This window comes from Notolabrus celidotus, chromosome 17, assembly GCF_009762535.1.
Source record: "Notolabrus celidotus isolate fNotCel1 chromosome 17, fNotCel1.pri, whole genome shotgun sequence".
Classification (NCBI taxonomy): domain Eukaryota; kingdom Metazoa; phylum Chordata; class Actinopteri; order Labriformes; family Labridae; genus Notolabrus; species Notolabrus celidotus.
In genome coordinates this window covers 23,157,013-23,179,011 of record NC_048288.1, presented here as the reverse complement: position 1 = coordinate 23,179,011, position 21,999 = coordinate 23,157,013, and the positions used below count along the sequence as shown (strand labels likewise).

The 21,999-nt window shown below is 39.9% G+C and overlaps 1 protein-coding gene across 2 annotated transcripts in view; it reads left to right on the top strand.

Moving 5' to 3' along the window:
- The window catches only part of asap1b (ArfGAP with SH3 domain, ankyrin repeat and PH domain 1b), an 83,914-nt gene that overhangs the window by 16,785 nt on the left and 45,130 nt on the right, over nt 1–21,999 (top strand). For both annotated transcript variants that reach the window (XR_004634532.1, XM_034706545.1), the window contains exons 2-3: nt 14,968–15,040; nt 19,151–19,296. Coding sequence is in view for 1 of the 2 variants with exons in the window: in XM_034706545.1 (XP_034562436.1) it covers nt 14,968–15,040; nt 19,151–19,296 (219 nt within the window). In the remaining variant the exon portion in view is untranslated. The remainder of the gene's footprint in view (nt 1–14,967; nt 15,041–19,150; nt 19,297–21,999) is intronic.

Genomic DNA, 21,999 nt, shown 5'->3' with positions numbered 1-21,999 from the left:
TCTTTCCAGTGGTTTGGAGGTGTAATTACAGGTTTAAATATATAAAACTTTTATTGAACATTTGTCATATTTTTATTGAGAAGAATTATATTGCGATGCTTATCGTTATCGAATTATCGCCCAGCCCTAACTGGAACAAGATTTTTTAACCTTCAAAAAATTATTTAATAATCACTTAATTTCACACGACCTCCTTTTGCAGTTGGAGTATGTAGATGACATCAATAAGTCTCACTTTTAAGCTGATTTATACAAAAATGTAATCAATGACATAATAAAATGTTGTAAAAATGTGAAAATTAACATCACAACAGTTCATCTGAAGACAGATCATGCTCTACAATCACGACCAGAGAGCAGTAGTCAAGTCTACAGCATATTATGTTCCTCTTTTGTATCTGAAAAACATGTGACATTACTTTCTAATTTAAAGCACCATCACTGATTGGTTAGTTCCGGCAGCTCAAGTGAACATATTGAGCTTTTCGTAGCTCAAATCTCTTTGTTTAAGGGGAAGTTATTAGAAAGCCTTTTTGAAGATGTGGTTTCAGCAGGAGACCGTCAACAAAAAGTGTAAAAGATATTGCATACACTCTTTTCTGTTCCTGTTTCCTAATGAGATCAACCATTTCTCTGTTACAGATTCAAAGACACACTAACAATTCTCTGCTTTGTGTCTTCAAGTGAACACTTCTGTTTGCTGTGTCCGGACGGAGAAGAGAACACTTTCAGTCCTGATCTGGTCTTGTAGTGAAAGATGTTTGTCTATAGATTTGAAAATAATTGGCCGTGTATATGTTCATGGGTGGAGAGGCGCTGGTTTGGCTCAGCTGGTCAATGAAGCGCCCCATGTACAGAGGCCACAGTCTGTGAAGCACTAGTTGCAGGTATCCACTACCTATACACAGTCTATTGTGGCAGCCGTAGTCGGCATTATGAGTGCTAAATGATAACCAAACTATAATCGCGAAGTATTCATGTAATAATTTCCATGCCTGGTTGTAAAGTGATTGTGGTTTTGATAGTTTGCTAACAGCCTCTCTGTAATGCTGCTGTTCTTTTCTCTCTGTTGTCAAACTAGAGTAAAAAGGATGCTAGCTGTCATTTTTTAATCATCAGCTGTGAGTTCCTCCCACTGTTCTCCTGTGGACGAGGTGTTAATGGCATCCAGTCAGAATAACCCAACAGCTGCTGCACATGAATAATGACTTCCTGACTGGTAAACACAATACAGATAGATAGAGGTATGCTGCTTGTTTCATGTTAGGAGAGTCTAATGCAGCAGTGTGTGGGTGTGATCGTGAAAACATGCACGTTGCTCGAAACAAGCGGTGGGCCGAGTGAGAGTGAGCATCGCAGGGGGAAGCCGCCAAATGATGTGTGAATGTAGCACTACTGCATGCTTGGCTTGACTCTTCCTTGGCTGTGTGCATGCATGTCAGTTTCTGCGTTAACTCCAAGGAGATCTGCAGCAGGGGATTTGGTTTTTTGCACCGTCGAGGCTCTGCAAGCGGCTTCATCCACAGTGCGGCCTCGCCAAATTCACCACAGAAAGCACACAGCTGAGGAGCTCATTTCTTCTCTCCCAGAGTATGAAGCAGGATGCTGATAGTGGAGCTTATAGCAGCTGTACATAATGGAGTAATCTCTGACCTGTATTGATTTCTCTTAGTGGCCAATAACATTAGGATGCCAAGCTTGCAGGGTAATTAGAGCAGATATTCAGCATTAAGTACCAGTGAAAGGTTGGAAGGGTGGATACGATGTATTGCTCTTGACGAATTTCAGTGAAAAATGGAAATCAGATTACAGGAGGTTGGTGTATCATCGCAGTAAATCTATAAGTCCACTTCATTCTTTCTCAGAGGTACATTTTCCTCACATAGCGATCCAGTATCTGATATTTTGGGTGTGATTTCACTGCGGTTTGGACTTCATGTGGGACATTCAAGCTCTAATGGCAGTTTATCACAAATGGGAATTGAGACTTGGCTACTAAAAGACAAAATGCATCCATAAGCTGCACTGCAAGAAAATCTAATCTGAAAACATTACAGGCAAAATATTCTATCATGATAAAATGATGTTTGGACACTCTGTTAAATAGAGAATGGGTCGTCAGCAGGTCAGGGGTAATGTTACACTAGAGACTTCATGTAATGCACCAAGTCACTGTGGGTTAAATCTATTGTAGAGCATACAGGAAGCTGTGGCATTGAAAGCATGATAGCTGCTTGCTATCAATTTCACTTTATATTTGAATTAGTACATTTTTTATATTATATGCATTGTCTAGTTGTTTAATGGGACATATATTGTACAGCTTTTTTTGCACAGGCAGCACCGAAACCAATGCAGTTCAGCATTTTTAGTGCTCAGCGCAAAGATAACCTCAGCGTCAACTGTTCTTTATGCTCACTGCGCTCCCAGATGATCAACTTTTGGGACACCGCTACTCCATTATTGACCAATCATAGGGGAAAGAAAGGGGTGGGACCTCTGGTATCAACTTAACAACATGGTCAGATGTCTGTGTAGCTCTCGAAACGACGACACAGACACAGGTAAGTTCTTTAAAAAAGGCGTTTAATTCTGTAGCGGTCTTGTGGACGCCGTGAGAGCTGCAATCAGTACGAACAGAGTACAAATAATCACCACATTGTGCATTATACATCAGAATAAAAGTAAATACAAAACGTTCTTAGTATAATCATAAATAAAAGTGCATTTTCATACCTAAAATTAAATACCTCGTTGGCCACTTGTCGCGAGAAGAGGTTCTTGATTCTTTAGATTGTCTTTTGCAGTTTCCTTAGGCTCTTCATGTGCATGACTGCAAAGCATGGGAGTTAACGAGCATCTGCCTTTGCATGCAGTCCGTCCCTAAACTCTGTCATAGCGGAACCAAAAACCTGGAACTTTAGTTCCACTCATATACGTAATTGTTTATCGCACTTTAACCTTTTAGCTCTTCTTACATTAACTTATATTTATCTATTTATTTATATATATTTATTCAAAACATGAAATGATTTAGAACTTTACAAATATGGAACAAATTAAAGTAACAGCACTTACAGTCTGTATGGAGGAGACACAAACCACAGCCGTTTCCAGGTCTAGAGCTGCAACACGAGCTGCATCACGTATGTTTTCTGTAACATTGTGTAGAATAAAACCACATAGGAAGCAATCAGAGCATTAAACCCTTAAACGTCACTACTAGTGCAAACAGATGAACAACTTTCATAACCTAGCAACAGCAAACGCTCTGTGAAATGCTCTGTAATTGAAGTTGCAGCCACAGCCAGTGCAACAATTCAGTTGGTGGACACAGGCCCTTATTTACGCCTATTTGGCTTTTTTGAAGGCAATATCTCTGTTAAGATAGTTTTATTCAAGTTTTCAGTCAAACTGATATGCTGTAACTTTATTTGAGGTGCCTGTGGCTCAGTGGTAGAGTCGGTCATCTCTTGAAAGAAGGTAGGCGGTTCAAACTTAGCTCCCACTGTCACATGCCGTGTCCTTTGGCTAGACACTAAACCCCAAATTGCTTCGGGTGACATAGTCAGTGGTGTGTGAATGCGTATGAATGGAATTAGTTGATACTGATGGTGCCCTACAACAGCATCTTCAGCCAGCAGTGTATGAATGAGACAAGTAGTGTCTCATAGTAATGATCTAGAGCTTTTAAAAAGTTCATATTTGGTTAAAGTGGCCTACATGGTAAAGAATAAACTTGATAAAAGTTGCCTTTGTTGGCATGCTAAGATCAGAAGTAGCTTTGCCTTTATGCTCAGGTGTTATTGATTCTTCATTAGGTGGTCATGTTATGATGTCTTGCCAGAACATGAGCGTATTGAAAGGAAAGCATATTGTAAATGTGGCTGTTTGTTGTTGCTGTATGGAGGCCAAACTCAAGGTTTCCCACCAGCACATGAATAAACAGTGACATGGACTATTCATGTCAAAATACCAGTACAGTTATTTAGACTTTACAAAACAAAAAGCATCTCATAAACTTGATTCATTGTTCACTTTGACAGATCACTGACTGAAATATAGCAAGTTTAAAGTCTCAGTTAGGGAAACTTAATTCTACAGGCTCCCTGAAGAGAAGTAAATTCACGGAAAACAATTGTTGTACTCTAGAGAATGAGAATGTGTACGAATGTTTGGCATGTAATGAAGGAATAAAGAGGCTAAAAGATGTCAAACCAGTGGTTCAAACCATTTTTATTGCAACTTTATTGTTTTGATTTCAGCCTTTGAGGAGTTCTTGAAACGCTGGTCTTTACCGTGTGATACTGTCCTCCATTGTTCGCTAGTGAAGTCGTAAAGTTGGTAGAAATATATGGATTACAGTGAGCTTTGAACTGTAGGATTTCCACATTTACGCGGGGGGTGCCTTCCATCTGTTCACCAATTCACGTTGATTGATGTTTGAGTTCCCCAGTACCTTCATATCTCCACCATTTTACAAACTGTTTTGGACACACTTCTGCAGTCATGCGGTCATTCTGATTCACCTCATGACCAAAACCAAAACCAATGGCAGTCGATCTCTCTCTTTCAGTACCATCTGTGTTTTTTTGTTTTTTTTTTAATGTGTGTGTGTGTGTGAAAGAAGTAGGCCATCTGACCTCAGCTGCTTTTTGAAATGTTACATCCTCTCATTTTTCCCATTCCGCTTGGAGAGCTGAAGGCCTCTCCGGCTGCAGGCCCAGAGAAAGGGATGTGTATTTGTTTCCTGCCAATGAAAACGGCTCCCCACCCTTCCTGCTTGAGTCATGCCACATGGACTCAACAGACAGACAGACACACAAATAACTTGACAAACAGAAAGACAGATCTAAGAGGAAGACGAGCTTGATTGATGCACCCTCTTAAAGTTTTTTTTGTAGTAGTGATTGTGTAACTTTGAGCCAGAGAGGATATGAGAATGCAATAGTGAAAAAGGAAGCAGAAATAAAACATAAAAAAAAAGATCTGTTCAGTCACTTTTCCTTCAAAAGCATCACTGAGGATGTTTTTCACACTGTGTCCTGGCTTTAGGGGAAGTCCTTTGATAATTGTGCCCTTTCCTGTTTTCTTCTTCTAGGAAGTAAATTAGCATACTAGCAATTCTGTGAACTCGTGTGTCAAAATGTCTGCTGTGCGAAGAGTCAAATCTGCCACAGTGGCTCAGCTGACAAAGAGAGAGTTGGCCGGGTAGTCGGAGCAGCTTCCCACAATCTCCACGGTGAAGAATGTAGAGCCGGCGCGTGAGACAGCCAGATCGCATCTCCTTGGTAACCACACAACCGTCCTCGGGTGTGATGCCAAATGACAAGGAAGAGGAGGAGAGTGAGAAGGTGTAAGGAGCGCATACTGAAATAAATAGGGGAGGGAGCAACAGCGATGTCGACTATTGAGTTGCAGACTACTGTTCAAGCTCTGCATTTGCCGTGGCCATATTGGTTTTCTGGAGCAAGAAGTGACTGTATCTTTAGAAGGGGAAGCCGGGGAGGAAGGAAGAGTTGACATGCAAACATTAAGTTATGAAAGCTACACAGTCAATGACTTTGGCTAGTTTATTAGCAGCTGAATTCAATGGTTTACCCTTGTGTGTCCCAGAGAATGAGATTCCATTTGTGATGGCTGCTGACTTTGGTGGCTAATTTATCAAACTAAAGATGTAAAGAGAGCCATCCATGGGAAACTTGCAGATTCACTGCTTCCTTGCCCAAAGCCGCAGTTCACAAGAGGTTCCACAAGACAAATCTGCAGTGGTCACTTTTCAATGGTTTTTGAGTCCATGCCGGTCACTTTACCAGTTGACCAGGGTTTGAGACAGAGCTGCGATAGCCTAAAATAACAGATCTTATTGCCCTACTGTCCATTGTAATCTTTGCAACACAACAATTTTGAGTCCCATGCATAGATTCCCACAGATGGCATAGTAAATGGACGGTACTTCCTGTTCTTTCCAACCACTCAAGTGCTTTTACCCTACTAATCACATTCACCCATTCACATTACTTCCACTGTCATACACTGATGATAGAGGGTGCTATGATAAATGCCCATCAGTGTACCTAACCCATGTGCCATCAGAAGTAATATGGGGTTCAGTGTCTTGTCCAAGTACACTTTGACTTGTGGACTGCAAGAGCCGGGATTGAACGACCAACCTTTTTTTTCAAGTACATTACAAACACAAGGTAACGATCAAGCTAACAAAGCATGTGTGATGAGTGCAGTTTACCTGCTAAGAAGTGCTTGAATAGAAGTACATTAATACTGCTTATTTACTCATAGAAAAAGCTGGGAAGGAGCATAGGTCAAACACATCAAGTCATGTTGTTTGTCCAGTATCTGCATTAAAAATGTTCAGAGATAACCAACATAACAAACACGCCCAAGAGGTTAAAGTCAGTGGCTGAATTTGCTGTGTCACTGAAAGCAACCACACCTATAATTTAGCCCAACTTCTTACCCACATGCTTAAGATAGAAACAAGATGAGTCTAATAATTGGTTCAAAGTTGATTTTATTGATTTAAAAAATAATTACTTTATTCACCACTCAGATAAAGCTAACACTTCTATAGCGATGGTGTTTTTATCCACCGACTTGTGGGCTTATCTAACATTCAATCTGACATTTTCATTTACAGTAGAGTCTTAACATTAGTCATAAATTACATTAAACATCTGCTAATTTTCATTCAGAGTGATGTCAGAACATTTGCATTTCACCCTCGGCATTCTTGACTGATACAGAAAGTAACAGCAGTACCTGTATGAGGTCTTCTTCCTCTTATTTTTTATGTTGGCACTCACTGAAACACTGCCAAAGCCCATACCGTGATGTGGTTTGTGGTTTCCTTTCGTCTTTTTTTTTTCAGTTTTCACTTTCACTCAGCTCTTAAAGTTTTAACATCACTCGCTAGTTTCCGCCCTGTTTTCTTCCTCTTGTTTGCTTTTCTATTCAGTGGACTAGTCAGCCAGTAACCACTATTCTATAGTTTCTGTGCTGTCCAAATAATATAAGAGTAAAGTTAAAAATAGCAGCATGTTGTTTATAGATCCTATGCCATATTGTCAACAGGCAGAGATGAAAGCATTAGCTTTATAATGTGCCAGACTCCTTTCTGTGGATTGGTTTGATAGGAGCCTCCAGTGACCATTTGAGGAACTGCAGTTTTTGTCATGTTGTCTAAGGTTAGTCTCATCTCTTAAGCCCTGGAGGTTGCAGCTTTGTGGAGCTTGGAAGGATGAGTCCAGGGAGGAAATGAGAAAGATGACTGACGTGCCATGAAGGTGACAGAGCAGGAACCTTAGGGCTAGATCAGCAAATTAAGAGAACACTCCCCAGTCAGTCAGAAAATGCATTGTTGTGATTCCCCAGCTGTCAGTGGGGAGCACTTGGTGTCATTAGACTGAGTGCTCCCGACCCGGGACAGGACACTGACAAGCTAGGCCGCTTCCTGCTTCCTGTCAATGGACGGCTGCAGGGGAAACGGCAGGGCTGCTGAGGGAGGATAAGGCCTGAGGCAGGAAGCGTAAAGCTGAGACAGCCTCCAGTCAGTCATGCCCAGTCACCTTCCAATTCCCCCCAGGCTTTGACCTCCTGGGCATGACTGTGTGTGTTTGTGGGGTTGTTTGGGAACCAGGAAGTCAGCAATCATTGGCCACATGGGTTTCTAATGAATGACTTTTGTTAGTTTTATGTTTGTTTGTCTTTATGGGTAGAGCTGCAGTTAACTGTACATTATATTTTTAGCTTTCTTGAAGTCAGGAAATCCTCCAAAATACCCTTACAGTATCCAACATTCCTAATTGTTATCCACAGATGTTAGTTTTTTTAGTCTGACCAAAAGCTCACCACGTCACAATGTTTGATTTACAATCAAGTAATAAATCCTCACACTGAAGTGAATACAACTCCAAATATTTAACTTACTTTGTAGTTTTTTCTGGGAAGTAATCGTCTCAGTTCCCGACCTGTCCCCCCACCAACCTTTAACTGCTTGGTTGCTTGATTGTTATTTAACATGCTATTTGTTGAAGTTTTGTTGATGAATAGAACTGCCAACTGCTCTCCAAGCTGCAGAACCACTTTTCAGAATGCAGTAGTAGGAAAACAAGCTGAAACTAAATATCTGAATTTGATACCAAGTCATTTTATATATATTTTTGTATCTATGTTAAAACAGCATACAGCTGAATACCATAAAATATTTGACTATAGGTTTTAATCTCTGATTTAAGTGTACTGAATGACTCTGTTTTAGGCTTTTGGAAAGGAAAATATCAGCCCAGCAGTTCCTCTGTTGCCCAGGACAGTCATTATAATGATTTTAAGACAGTTATGACACCCACAAAGTGAAAGATGCCCACAATGACACAATAGTAGAACGGTTGTAAAGACAGCATGCTCCATAGGGTGTATAAAAAGACGGGCTACATGGGAGCTCCCCAAAAGTGACACTAAAACATTTGGAGCTCCCCCTACTGACTGACTGGAGTACAGGGTAAAGACCCCGCCTCCTCTATATCAACAGATGGGACATGGGTTAAACTTTTAAATCAATATAAAGTATATATTAATAAAAAGTTCTCAAACATGGTTTCTATCATTGTAGTTGATTTATGTCTGGTAATTATTTTTTCTGAGAAGTTTGAAGATTAGTAGAGTAGAGGAGGCTGGCTAAGGGAATGTAACAAATGCTAACACAAACTTCATTGAACTTTCCATAATCGTGAGCGTCTGCTTCAAATCAACATAAGAAGCTGTTAAGCTGTTGACGGTACCAGCACAAGGTATCTTGCCCATAGTATTGATACATTAAATGCGTGTTTTGGTAAGCAGAAAGGATGGGGCTTGATATTAACCAAAGAGCCAATCTGACTCTGGCGACAAAAACATCCCCAGCACAAGATGTGAGCACCAATTGAAGGCGGTTTAGTAAGGTGGTGAGGAGGTTGAGACAATGTTGTCCATCTTTATATTCTGTCAATGGAATGCTCTTTAAGGTTTTTTTTTGCCCCTAATGTGATCTAACATGAGATTGAGCAGACCTCCTTGAGGCCCCAATCAAATGCCGGAACGTGACACAGTATTAGTCTGCTTCTTAGTGACTGTTTTTTGCTTCCATAAGTAGATACATTCAAAAATGCTTTCACTTCCTCCTTTTTTAAAAACTGAGATGGTTTTATTTACTTTCAAGGACATTTCTGACCTTGTTGCACACGCTACCTGCAAAATCCATTCCCACTGAGGCCCCATGCGTGGTCACCTCCCGTCACCTTCTCTTAAGTCGGCCCTTGACCTCTCTGGCTCCTTCTCTGAGACTTCCACTTAAAAGCATTCTGACATGGACGTGTTGACTTTCCCAGCACAAATGTCTCTTCCAGATAGATATTTCTCAGTCAAATAACACAACATGAAATGAATGAGTGTACTTTATTATTGGCTTGTTTTCCTCAGCGCCATTTAATAAATCGTCCATATGCATCACATTGAGAGACAAGCGGCCGCAGATGTTTTGGCATTGTCACCCAGATAATCCTCCCCTGGGTTGAATTGGAGCCTTCCATTGGCTCCTGGCGGATACAAACAATCCTTTGACTATATTCAATAGTTGTCGGCCCTTGGAGAGAAGGGTTTGGATGCATTCTTGCCTGTTGCCAAGGGTTTGCAGGGACTGGGAGCCAAGACGGCGCTACTTTATAGATTTCTTTTTCTAAAAAGCTGTGAGATAACAGTTTTAACAAACCATCTCTCCAAGTTACATTAGTCACATTAACCACTGAAATCCTGCCAGTGTTAATATTTATCGCTGATCCTCTGATATTCTCTGGATTTTGACTAAATATTCAAAGTTTTGTTTTCAAAATCAAGAAGAAAAAAGCACTTGCTGAATTAGATTTAACTACAGAAGAAATGCCATGAAAGAAATGTGTGATTTTTTTTTCTTCATGTTACAACTAAATGTTTAATTAGGTATGGATTATGGGTGATCTTGGGTGGCGGTGCCCCAGCTGCTCTCAACATGAGCACCACAAGAGTCAATCTGCCACCTAAGCTTCTGTTTCATGCTTTTCATCCTCAACAGGAAACCTCTGAATAATTACAGATTTTCTTTGAAGGCGTCAAACTGCACTTTGGTTTGAGCTGAGTGACAGGGCTGGGGTTGATTTGTTGCAAAAGATAAAACTCAAGGAGGAAATACAGCATGTTTGTAAATGCGTTGGCCGTTATAGCAGTCTAATGGGTGACTTGCAGAAAAACACAGATAAATCAATTAGACTGGAGTTTCTTGTCAGAAGAAAATGACTAATTCACTTTCAGCTCGTTCAGCATCATTAGCTATATTTTTCTGTATTTGTGTCTTAAAGGCCTCTACTTAAAATATCTAATTCATTCAATCTACTATTTTATTTTTTTAATACAAACATGTGCTACTCCTTTAATGAACCAGACATTTCTTATTGGAAAATGTCTGGTATACAGAGCCAGTGGTCCCCACTTCAACTGTAAGGCCCATGACAACCTAATGTAAATCTAATATGAATACTTCTAAAATTTTCTTTTTCTTGTTTGTTTCAAACATGGGTTTAACATCTATAGCTGTCCTTAAAGCACAGGGCAGTTAAGATTACACTTTTGGGACTGTCAATGGGATTTTGCCAGTAAGTGTATGAATTAGAAACATTACATAATGCTATTTTCTTGGTCATAGATTATTGACTAGAAAGAGCAGAATGCAGGGATTTAAAGATTACGCTCGTTGCGATGGAAGATGAATTTGTAAAACATTTTGATGCCCTTTGAATGATAGTGTTCTGTCTGCCATGTCAAGGAAGCTTGCTGCACATTGTGAATTAAAGTAGTGTTACGAATGTGTTAAATTGAAAAAAGATAGCACTGAATGGCTGTTTCCTGCTGTCACCAGTGTTTGTGGTAAGCTAACCAAGCCAAATTAGCTTTAGCCATATATGTAATTGACAGATATCAAGTGGTCTTGATCGTCCAAGCCAGGGGTTCTCAAACTTTTCTGCCTGTGACCGCCCAAAATATAGGTGCCATAGACTCGCAACCCCCACTGTCCCTCAAAGTGATTTAATGTGGCTTCATTTAGCTGGTCTGCAGAATATGAGCCTACCTATATGAGCATGCAGCTGTGTTTCCCGTGCAATTAAATAAATTAATCTACTGCTACTGATGCTTTTGATAATTAATTGGTCACTAACCCTAAACTTAGGAGAAAAACTCATTACATTTTCTATTTTCAAGGTTTTATTTCAAGTTAAGCTACTATTTATGTCGATATTTTTTACTATAAATGAGTGAAATGTAATATTATTAGATAACTTTTGTCATTCCATTTTCTTTATTCCATTTTTTCAGTATTTCTTTGTTCACCAAAAGTTAACAAATTATATATAAGTAATACAAAACCAACAAAGAGAAGAAAAAATAAATAATTACAAAACAAAACATAACAATAATAATGATAATATTCATGATAATATAATAATAATAATAATAATAATAATAATAATAATAATATAGAAATGATAAAAATCAACAGTACAAAAAAGGAAGAAACATTTTAGAAGACAAGATAAATTTAAAAAAATGAAAAATAAATATTTTCACCAAGCATGTTTCCTAAAATGCTTAACTACTGTTGAGAGAAGGAAGTTGTGTTACAAAGACATTGCTAGTATGGGAGAAATGTTTATGCTAGCTAGTTTGGTGGCATAAGCTAGCTGGCTTAGTGGTATTAGCCGTAACAAACAGTTGCTTTGTTAACAGAAATGTTCTTTGTTAAAGGAATGCCAACACCTTTTCAAACCTTAGTCTTCTCCATGGTGCACAGTAGCCTAAGCAGCTAACAAACAGTCTATGCTAGCTCCTGTTGACAGAGCTGTTAGCTTACCTTGTCAAATCACAAGGCTCTAAGACTACACTAAAGAAAGTGAACATACTTTATATTTCTCAGCAGAAAACTCTGCTCACTGTAGAATATTTAGTGTTTTGCATATTTTTTTCTATCTAGCTTATACTTCACATCTCTACTTGTTAGCCAGTTTCAACAAAAGATAAGCATCCTAGCTTGACAACTACCAATTTAGCTAAATGAGCTTCCCCAACAGAGTTTTTTTTTTAATCATTTCAAGATGTTTTCATACCGCTTTAAGGTTTTATTATGGTAATTATCAAGATATTATCATACACAGAAACAATATTGCTACAGATAATGGTAGTATTAAAATTCCATCTTGGCATAAGCTTGTTTGTGTCATTGTTTAGCCAAACAGACACAGAGCGAAATAATGAGCCAGCACTGGGGGATGCTGGGCAGTCTGTTCCCATGTGCAGGGGGATCAAAGGGCTCGTCCCTGGCAGAAAGGGCCCTGCAGCGACTAACTACTGCTGCCGTAATTGGGGAAGAGCCATGTAAAACTGTCCAGGGGGGGGCAAGGACAGTTTAATTATGTTGTGAAATTTAATTAGCCCACTGTTATGTGTTTGTGCCTCTGCTTTTAACCGACTGACCTTGGTGTAATGGTGGTTCTGCTGACCTTTATGATCTGTTATGGAAAAATACGGCAGAGTTATGGTTCCATTACCTCTAGTTAAGATGGGATGGATATGAAATGTGTGTGCTGTCAGAATATATTATATTGAAAACTCAACATTACCGGCTCTCATTTAAAACCACTTACAGAAGACAGGTTACTTATCTGGTGTTCCTGTTCTTTATGCGCCCTTTTCTAAATGAACCAGCATCCTAATTATCTCACCATTTCCTCCTGTAACTGAAATGACATACAAGTCATACAGACTGATAATGTTAAGTATGACTGGTAATTGTCATGTTGTTTTTTAGCTCACAGGTAATTACTACATTGGAAATAGAGCTTGTAAATATCTGGTAGAATGGTGGTGGTGGCAATCAGGCTGAAATTATATTGGGTGTTGTACTGAGCTCAGCTAATGTGGTAAGAACTATTGATTCGTCTGTTTCATGATGTAGATGTGGGGCAGTTGTGGTACAGTTTAAGCTACTGTCTGCCACCAGATGTTTTCCAGGAAGAGCAGCAGGTTAAAATGGTTCCTGTCTGGTTTACAGTTCAACTATTGAGAGTTGTTCATGCATTGAAATCCGGCTGAAGCTTTAGCACCAACATTTGTTTAAAATGACATTTCTTTACTCTGAAATTTGGATGGTTTGCCTGATAATGAATCTAACAAAGAGCAGTTTACCAGATTATCTGATAAGAGTTGTGACTGTAGTTACACAATAATGAAATAATTGAAGTGAATAAAGATGTCAGTGTCTTTTTCAGTGTTTAATTCATCATAAAATGATATGATACATTGACAAAGCTCACACATGAGAGTAGTCACTCATAAAAAAAAAAGATGGAAGTAAATTTGGTTTCTGCTTACAGAAAGCGTATCTTTACAGATGGCTCATTAGAAAGGTATTTTGACGTTAAACTACTTGTATAAACAATAGACTGTATAAAATATGGACGTAGTATCCGTGACGTCACCCATCTGTTTCTGAAGCGCTGTTTTGAGGCCAATCATCGTCAGCAGCCATATTGCTGCTGTCGAGCGATTGTGACGTTAAGAGGCGGGCTTTGAGCCTCCTAGCTAACAGCTACAGTGTTCCTGCCTGTCGATCAAGTCAGCTGTGCCTCTCATTGGAAGACTCGTAATCTAAATATCTTCGAAATTGAGAAGAAAAAAAATCAACCCCCGTACAGTGTGTGCCGATCGAGAAAGGAGCTATCCAGACTACACTCATCTTTTGCACCAGGCTGTAAACATGTTTATTTCTGCTGTAAAGATCGGCTTTTTTGAATTGGTGTGTATGTGGTTTCTGGTACTTCCTGATCCAGCCTCAAGCGGATCCTCGATGATCTGCAGTTTTTAACACTTCCGCATTGGAATCATATTTTTAGACTGGAGGTTGCCGCTTGGTCGTATCGTATTGTATTGTTTTACATCATATCATCAAATTGTAACATATCATTTCGTATTGTATCAGGCAGAACATTCAAGCAGGATCAGACTCATTAGTGGACCACCATATGCTAGAACTGAATATAATTGCCCTAACATTCACCTACAAAGTCCCTCATAGTCAAAGGCTACAAAATTAGACTGGTAAAGATCTATCTCAAAGGAAATGTCCTTGTGTCGGTTCAAACAGGCCATAAATCATTAACTGATGTAGGATGTGTTGGATTGTGGTTGGTTTTCCTGAGCAATGAAAACATATGAGCATTGTTTTTCTGTGTGTGGAGTTCGTTTATGATGATTAATTTTCCTTGTGGGGTGGTTAATTGGTTCAAGGGTCATGATGACATTGTTTTGGCTTCAAAGGCTTCTTGAGACTAAACATAGCAATACATTATGAAGAGTAACCACTGGTGCTGTAATATATAAGGTCTGTAAAGTGTTTCTATTTATGTTGGCCATTATTTTTACCTCCTTGGTGCTTTGAACTCTGAGCATTAATCTCTGAAATTGCTGGGAAGTGAGACGTGTATGTCACTGTAACAATAGTTCAGTGGCAGTGTTTATTTCTCCATCATATAAACGTCACATTGGGAGTATTTATCATAATAAATAGAGTGAACATGATAAAATTATTATTTTCTTTGCCTATTAGAGAGAGCACACAGGCATTGCTCCAGCAGTGTTGAAATAATGATGTATGCCACATTCAGGTCAAGCAGTGTGCTGTGAGCACTCTGTCTATATTAGCTTTATGGAGTATGCATGCTTTGAATTACAGAGCAAATATTGTTCTTATGCGCTTAAATTCTTCCAGTTTGCTGGAGCATAAAATCAAAGAGTTTAAAGAATCTTTGCTGTCTTTTGATGTGAATGCTTCCAGTATGTTCTTTTAGGATAAAGCCATTTTTAAGACCCCCTCTCTTTTTCTTTTCTCAGGCGTTGGACCAGGATCGAACCTCTTTACAGAAGGTGAAGAAATCAGTGAAGGCCATCTACAATTCAGGACAAGGTGAGACAGTCTGTTTCTATATTTATCATGTATAAGTGCTCCAGCTGATCATTGTGTGTGTGTGTGTGGGTGTAGAACCATTTTCCCTCAAAAAATCCCCAAAGGAAAGTCCAGGATTTCTTAAATGTCACCCAAAAAAAAAGGATTGCTTTCTTGTCTGGAACATTGCCTTTTGTTGGACAGATGGTGTTTTGTGCGTGTGTGTATTCAGGCTGTCCCAGAAACCAACACCTGAGTTTGTTTTGCTCTCTGCTGTGACATGGATCCTCAGTAATTTTCCACAGAATACTTCTAAGAGCGGCCTCCTCCCTGAAAATTGACAGTTTCAGATGTTTGTTCCACGGAGGAGTTTGTTTGTGCTTTAAAAAAGGCAGTTTTATCTGACTCCTATTGTCATTTTAGGACAAGAAAAGCCTCAGAACAACTGTTTAATAAACAATGCTAGTAACTTTGACTGAATCTAGTTAGTGACACAAGTACTGTGTTGTGTAAAAATATAAATAAGATTGAGATCTAAGTGCCTATTGCAAATTAAATTACAGTAAGAATTCCTGCCTTTGCCTAGATTCAATAAACACAAAGATCACAAGCTTCTCATTAAAAACCCTCCCTCCTGGTCTGCAGTTAAAATCCCTTGAAATCAGTGTTAGTTGATTTGGCGGCCCCTGTGGTTACAAATGGTAACTGCAAGAACACTGAAGCAAAATATGACTTATTTACTTTGTTGGATACACAAACAAACAAAAGAGAAGCTTGTGTGAGGTTACACAGTGCAGACAAACAAATGCACACAAACAAAAGACACAGTAAAGTTAGGAACCTCATGTTTGCTTCCTGCAGTATCATTGGCTGTCCAAAGAAGTTTTGAATCAGATTTTAAAATTTGAGGTCTTAAAATCTCTTTGAAAGTCTCACTGTTACTGATGTGCCTTAAAATTTTAGATGGTCATTTGACTGAGACAGATCTGTCTCAATAGCGTAATATGAGATTTTTTACTCTTATTTTTTGAAGATTTGCTTGTTCATGTTAAAGTTGACAGCATTTTCAGCAGAGTATTAGTACCCATTCACAAACCACGAACAAAAGAGGAAGGAGGAGAAGATGAGAAAATGCAAGTTCAAGGAAATTTGGCTACAAGATTAAAATACAGGAATTCTTTGCAGGAGCAAACAACACTTAATTAGCCAACTCAAAGATATGAAAAAAAACCAACAACTATTAACTTGAGATTTATGCCAAGCCCTGTAAAAACTACATTACTTCTTCAATGATTCCACACAAAACAACCCTTCTGGAGTTTTCCAGTTTGGTGCTTTTATTTTGAAAGGGCGTAAAGTGGAATAGATTACAAAAAGCAATTCACGGTTACATGCTGCATCATTTCCTGTAAATCTGTTTAAAAAGGAAGGGCTGTTGATAATTATGGCAGTAAGATAGAAATGATTAAATTTAACTCAATTGGAATGTATGCAGTAAATAATATAAAAAAATTAGGATTGATTTCAAGAATAATGCTCATAATTGGCCAAAGACGTACCCTCTATATGTTTTTGAACTCTCTCCAGATTACCCAAAACCCAAATTCCCTTTCAAAGTCTTAAAATGCCAAAGGCCATTAAAAAGACTTGACTTGATGGTCCTCTATGGAAACTACAGCCCTGTTTGGACTGTCTCTGAGTTTTCAGTATGACAAAAATTCAAAATAGCTACAGCAGAGAAAAGCTCTACGGGGTGCTCGCCTCACCTGACCTTCCTCTCAGGACTCCTCGTCAGCAGACTAAACATCCCTCCGGTCCAGCCCCTCTCTGTGTCTCACTTAACGACGAGGACAGATGGACGCTGCTGGTTGACTGACGGCTCCCGCCGAGTCTCAGAGACCTGGAGAACCACACATCATTCTGTGCTGACATAAGCTTTACATAACGATGACTTACTACTGTCAGACTGTTAAACACTGAAGTCTCCTCAGAGCTGCACTCATCAGACGTCACAGGATGGGGCCGCATGTCTGTTTCTGTTTCTGTTTCTGTTTCTGATGGTGGAACTTTCCGTTGTTGTTTCAGGTCTGTGTTGTTATTGAACATCAGCGGGAGATCTTTAGAGACTTGATAATGTGTGTGATACAGGTGTTTGCCTCTGTAGCTGATCTGAACAAATGTACTGATATATTTCCTTCTATAACCAGCTTTTTCCTTTGCTTTCTTTAACTCAAAGAATTCTAATTTTTCAGTCTTTATATCGTCCTTCTGATAGGTTTGTCGTAACTTTAGGTGATTTAGAGCTCAAAACATTCTTGACATATCTCAGCCGGGTGTCTTTGAAACCCCTCATTTCAGCCTCTGTCTAATCTTAAGACAGTAGCTAATGTCTTAAAGAGCAATCCAGAACACAGCATTCTGGAAGCCTCCTCCACTGTTGCCATGGAAAAAAAAGTTGTGTTTCTCTTTGAAATTACAAATTTGCCCATTTAAGGAGATTCACCAACTGGTGATGTCACAGTTTGAGCAAATCTCCCCTGTTGATCACGCTGAAATCTCATGTGACTTTCTAAACAATCCATTCAGAGCCGCCTGCGGTCCCATCCAGGATTACTCCAACACATTTGACTGTGACTGAATCAAAGCAGTGTTGATAATCAGTACAATATCACTCCCTTAAATACTCAACAAAATCTCAGAAGAACTGTAATGGCTTCCGTGGTATATTTCATGTAAGTTTGAGGCAACCCACAGTGTTGTCTTCAGATATTTGACCCTCCTGCCCCAGCAAAATAGGGGAAATCAAGAAGCTGACACATATTGGGGTGTTGTAGGAAAGAATGCCGGCGTTAAAAAAACAAGAAAGTCATGGCCCACAATATTTGTTTCATTAGTGCATCAGTGATTTGTCGAGTCATTGTTATCAATTATGGGCAGTCGCAGAAAACACATCATTATAGTCTGAACTAATTCACCTTATTTTCGTCGGTTGAACGGACACAGGCAGTTAACTGTTATTTTGTGAAGCACGTCCGGTTCCTTACTTCCGGTCAATGGTAAATGCCAGTAGCTTGACTAATTCAAAGCCGATAGAGCAACAAATCTCTCTATAGTGATGTCTTCGAGGAAAACGGGAATTATTTGTGCCGTCAGAGGATGTTACAACAGCTGGTACAAACGGAAAAGGTCAAGCCACACAACAACGAATATTTTAAACCGGATGTCCGGCACAAAACTCTGAAGTACGTCATAGCTTTACTTCCGCATTTAAAAATAAGGTGAATAGCAAGAAATATACATTTTTATCAATGTAAACAAGTAATGCTCACTCAGCATGCATTATTTCACTGTTTGTTTTGGATTCACTTCAATGCGAGCCTTTAAGTTTTGGGTCATAATTTTGTACTTTGAAAATGAATATGCTTTAAAAACGATCCTAAAATAAAATTATCTCGGTGTCCTTCAAGCCTTGATCAAAGAAGAACGTTTCTGACAATTTTAACACCAACTGTTGGTACTAGACTAATATGAAGGGCTACACACTTTTCAGTAGGTACTTAAACACACTGGGGTTACCAACGAATCATCAAGAGTCCCTTTGAGGTTATCCAACATCTTGAACTGTCCTCAAAGGGACTTCATAACTGCCCTCATCATGACACTACAAACACCGAAAGGGATTTCAATCAATCAGTCTTTATTCAGCACCAAATCGCAACAAATGTTTATCTCAATAAGCTTTAGAAACAGAGCAGGTCTAATCCGTACTCTGTTAAATTATTAACAGAGACTCAACATCAAGACAGGATACGATCCAGTCCCATAGTACAGACAGGACTCAGTCTGATCTTATATTTCTGATCTCATATAATCCACCATGAGCAGAGCACTTTTCAGCATTTAGCAAGTTACAGCAGCAAGGACAAACTTCCTTTAACAGGTAGAAACCTCGAGCCGGACCAGACTCATGTTAGACACCCATCTTGACAGAGTTGGGGTTGGAAAGAGGGATAGAGGAGATGAAAAGGGAGAGATGATAGTGGTGAGATGGATTTCCATCTGTCATCACATGCTAAAACTGTCGGACAAAGTAACCAATGCTCTGCTTAATCTGTCCTGTTTCCCACACAGACCACGTCCAGAATGAAGAGAACTACGCTCAGGCTCTGGACAAATTCGGCGGCAACTTCATCAGCCGCGACAACCCTGACCTGGGGACGGCCTTCGTCAAGTTTTCCTCCCTCACTAAGGAGCTGTCTGCGCTCCTGAAGAACCTGGTGAGTTCAGCGTGTCAACACTCAAACACTTCAAAAGTCTTCTACAGAGTGCCCCTTCATTTAAGTCCTCACATGGAGGGTATGAGGAAAATTCTCCAAAGAGGGCTTCTTTTTTTCTGTTTTCTTTTCTGTAAGTGGTTTAGGATTTGGGTTTAAGGTTAAGATTAGGATTACATTCGGGTTAAGGGTTGAGGTGAGAGGAGAAGGTGCTGTGTTTGCTAACTGTTGTGGTCAGTAAAGATCCTTAAATATGTGTTGATAGAGATGTTTTGTGTCAGCTGAAGAAGATGTTCATCAATCTCTTGTGTGAAACTGTTTATAACTCCTCCACGCCGTCTGAGCCTCAGTCATCTCAGACAGACAGTAAAGCTGACTGCAGCTATATTCCTCTTTTTACCCGTGGTTGTGGCTCTTATCTGCCCGTTGTGGATTTCCCCTGACGTTTCTGTTGAATAATGTGTCCTGTTTGGATCCTCTGTGAGTGATTGTTGTTGGAAGAAGAGCCAGTCCTCGCTCTCTCTCCCTCTCTTCCTGTGCGGCTGACAGCGAGATTAGACTCCATAAATACACTTGGCAGCACCAGGAACAACTCTCTCTCTCTCTGTGTGTCTGTTTAGAAACCTTCTCAAACCACCCACCTGTTTGCTTTACCTGCATACTGCAGGAAACTGAAGTTATCTCCTTTTTTTCTCCCTCTTGACTCTTGTCACTACCGTTTTGAGTATTTTATTGAGTGAGTTTTTAGACTTCGATAACTGCGCCCTGAGGGCTGCTGGTGTGTGTTCGCACTACAAATGAGAATTGATGAACAGTGCTCGTCCTCGATGTCCTACATGTGTTATTGGCTTAAATGTAAGGATTTTACACACACTTTTGGTCACATTGTGGCCTGATATTCTGCTTCTACTCTGAATTTCCCTCCCTTTTTGTAGACTGAGAGAAAGTTACAAACAAGCGAGAGTGACAGTTTCCAGGATGAGCTGTTAGAGCTCACAGGCAGCCGGCCAGAAGACGATTGATCCCTACTTTGGCCATATGCAAGACATGCACTTAAGAAGCACATTAGCGCCCATTAAGCGTTGTTTACTTCCTTGACCGCTGCAGTGTGTCTGTGTGGACTTGGCTAACAACAACAGGGATTTAAATGCTTAGTACTGTTGTAAATGACCTTGCTGATCCTGATGGTTAGAGCTGCTGAGCATGACTGTAGCAACATGAGCTGCAGGCCGTGCAGGCTTTTGCTAATTCTCCAATAGACTAACCTGCACTGTGGTGGACTTTGCAACAGTTTTTGCTACTTTGTTGCAGATTTTTTTTTGTGGTCAGCAACCGCATGAATTGGTCGATGCATTGCATTCAAGCGGCAAACTCCGGTCTCCAACGATGAAGCCAATGTGGAAGTGATATAAACTGCAATACATTGAAAATCCGCTTGAGGCTGGCTGCAGAAACACCGGAAACCACATAGATATGAATGGGAAAAAGACGATCTTTGCAGCATTAATAAACATGTTTACAGCCTGGTTCAAAAAACGGCTTGGCCCTACAACGCTAATCTCTCTAATGGCACACACTGTACGGGGGGTGAATTTTTTTCTAACGTGATGGTTAAGAAGATATTAAGATTATGAGTTTTGCCCAAATAAGGACATGACTGACGTGACTCCCGGTCGGGAACACACAGCCATTGGCTAAGAGACTCACACTACATCACACTCTGCCTAGTTGAGTTCCGCATTACCAATATGGCTGCTGCCGTCGATTTGCTTCAAAACAGCTCTCAGGAACAGATGGGTGACGACACGGATACTACGTCCATATTTTATACAGTCTATGATTGCATTGCAGTTTAAAAGATGAGGCTTGCATGAATGAGTGTTGAAAGAGCAAAGCCAAGAATAAGGCTGTTTTCAAAACTGACTGCTATATACTACCAAGCGGACACCTCCGGTATGTTTACAGCCTGGTACAAAAGACGAGTGTAGTCTGGATAGTTCATTTCTCTGTTGGCACACACTGTAGGGGGTGTGTGAATTTTTTTCCAACATAGCAATTTTAAAGATATTGAGATTAAGAGTCTTCAAATGAGAGACACAGCTGACTTGATTGACAGGCGGGAACACTGTAGCTGTTGGCGAGGAGGCTCAAAGCCCGCCTCTTTACCTCACACTAGCTCCACAGCATCAATATGGCTTCCGCCGACGATTGGCCTCAAAACTGCGCTTCAGAAACAGATGGGTGATGTCACTGATACTACGTCCATATTTTATACAGTCTATGTATACTACCTATAAATGTAGTATTGCAGTATGTACTGCATAATACATAGCAAAACTGCTTGTTTAGCATCCACCTATGATTTAAAAAGTTAAGAAGTGGTTTATATGGGATTTCCTAATTTTCACAGCACATAAAACCGTACCTGCCGTCATATTCAGAAAAAATAAGAGCGCTGTGCATTGTGGGAAACAGTACGCGAGGGAGACTGGTCTGCTCATAAACTGTATATGAAATGGACAGCATCGCTCCGCCTTTTCCCATTGTACAGTTTTGAAGCCAAATTATCCCGTTCTAGAAAACTGACATCTTGTACATCTTCTGCAGCCAGGGTCTGCGCAGTAGGGAATGTGTGTGTTTCCACGGTAACAAGCTCCGCCCCTACAGCGTACCGTCCCGAGGTCCCACGGATCTTCTCTTTACGGC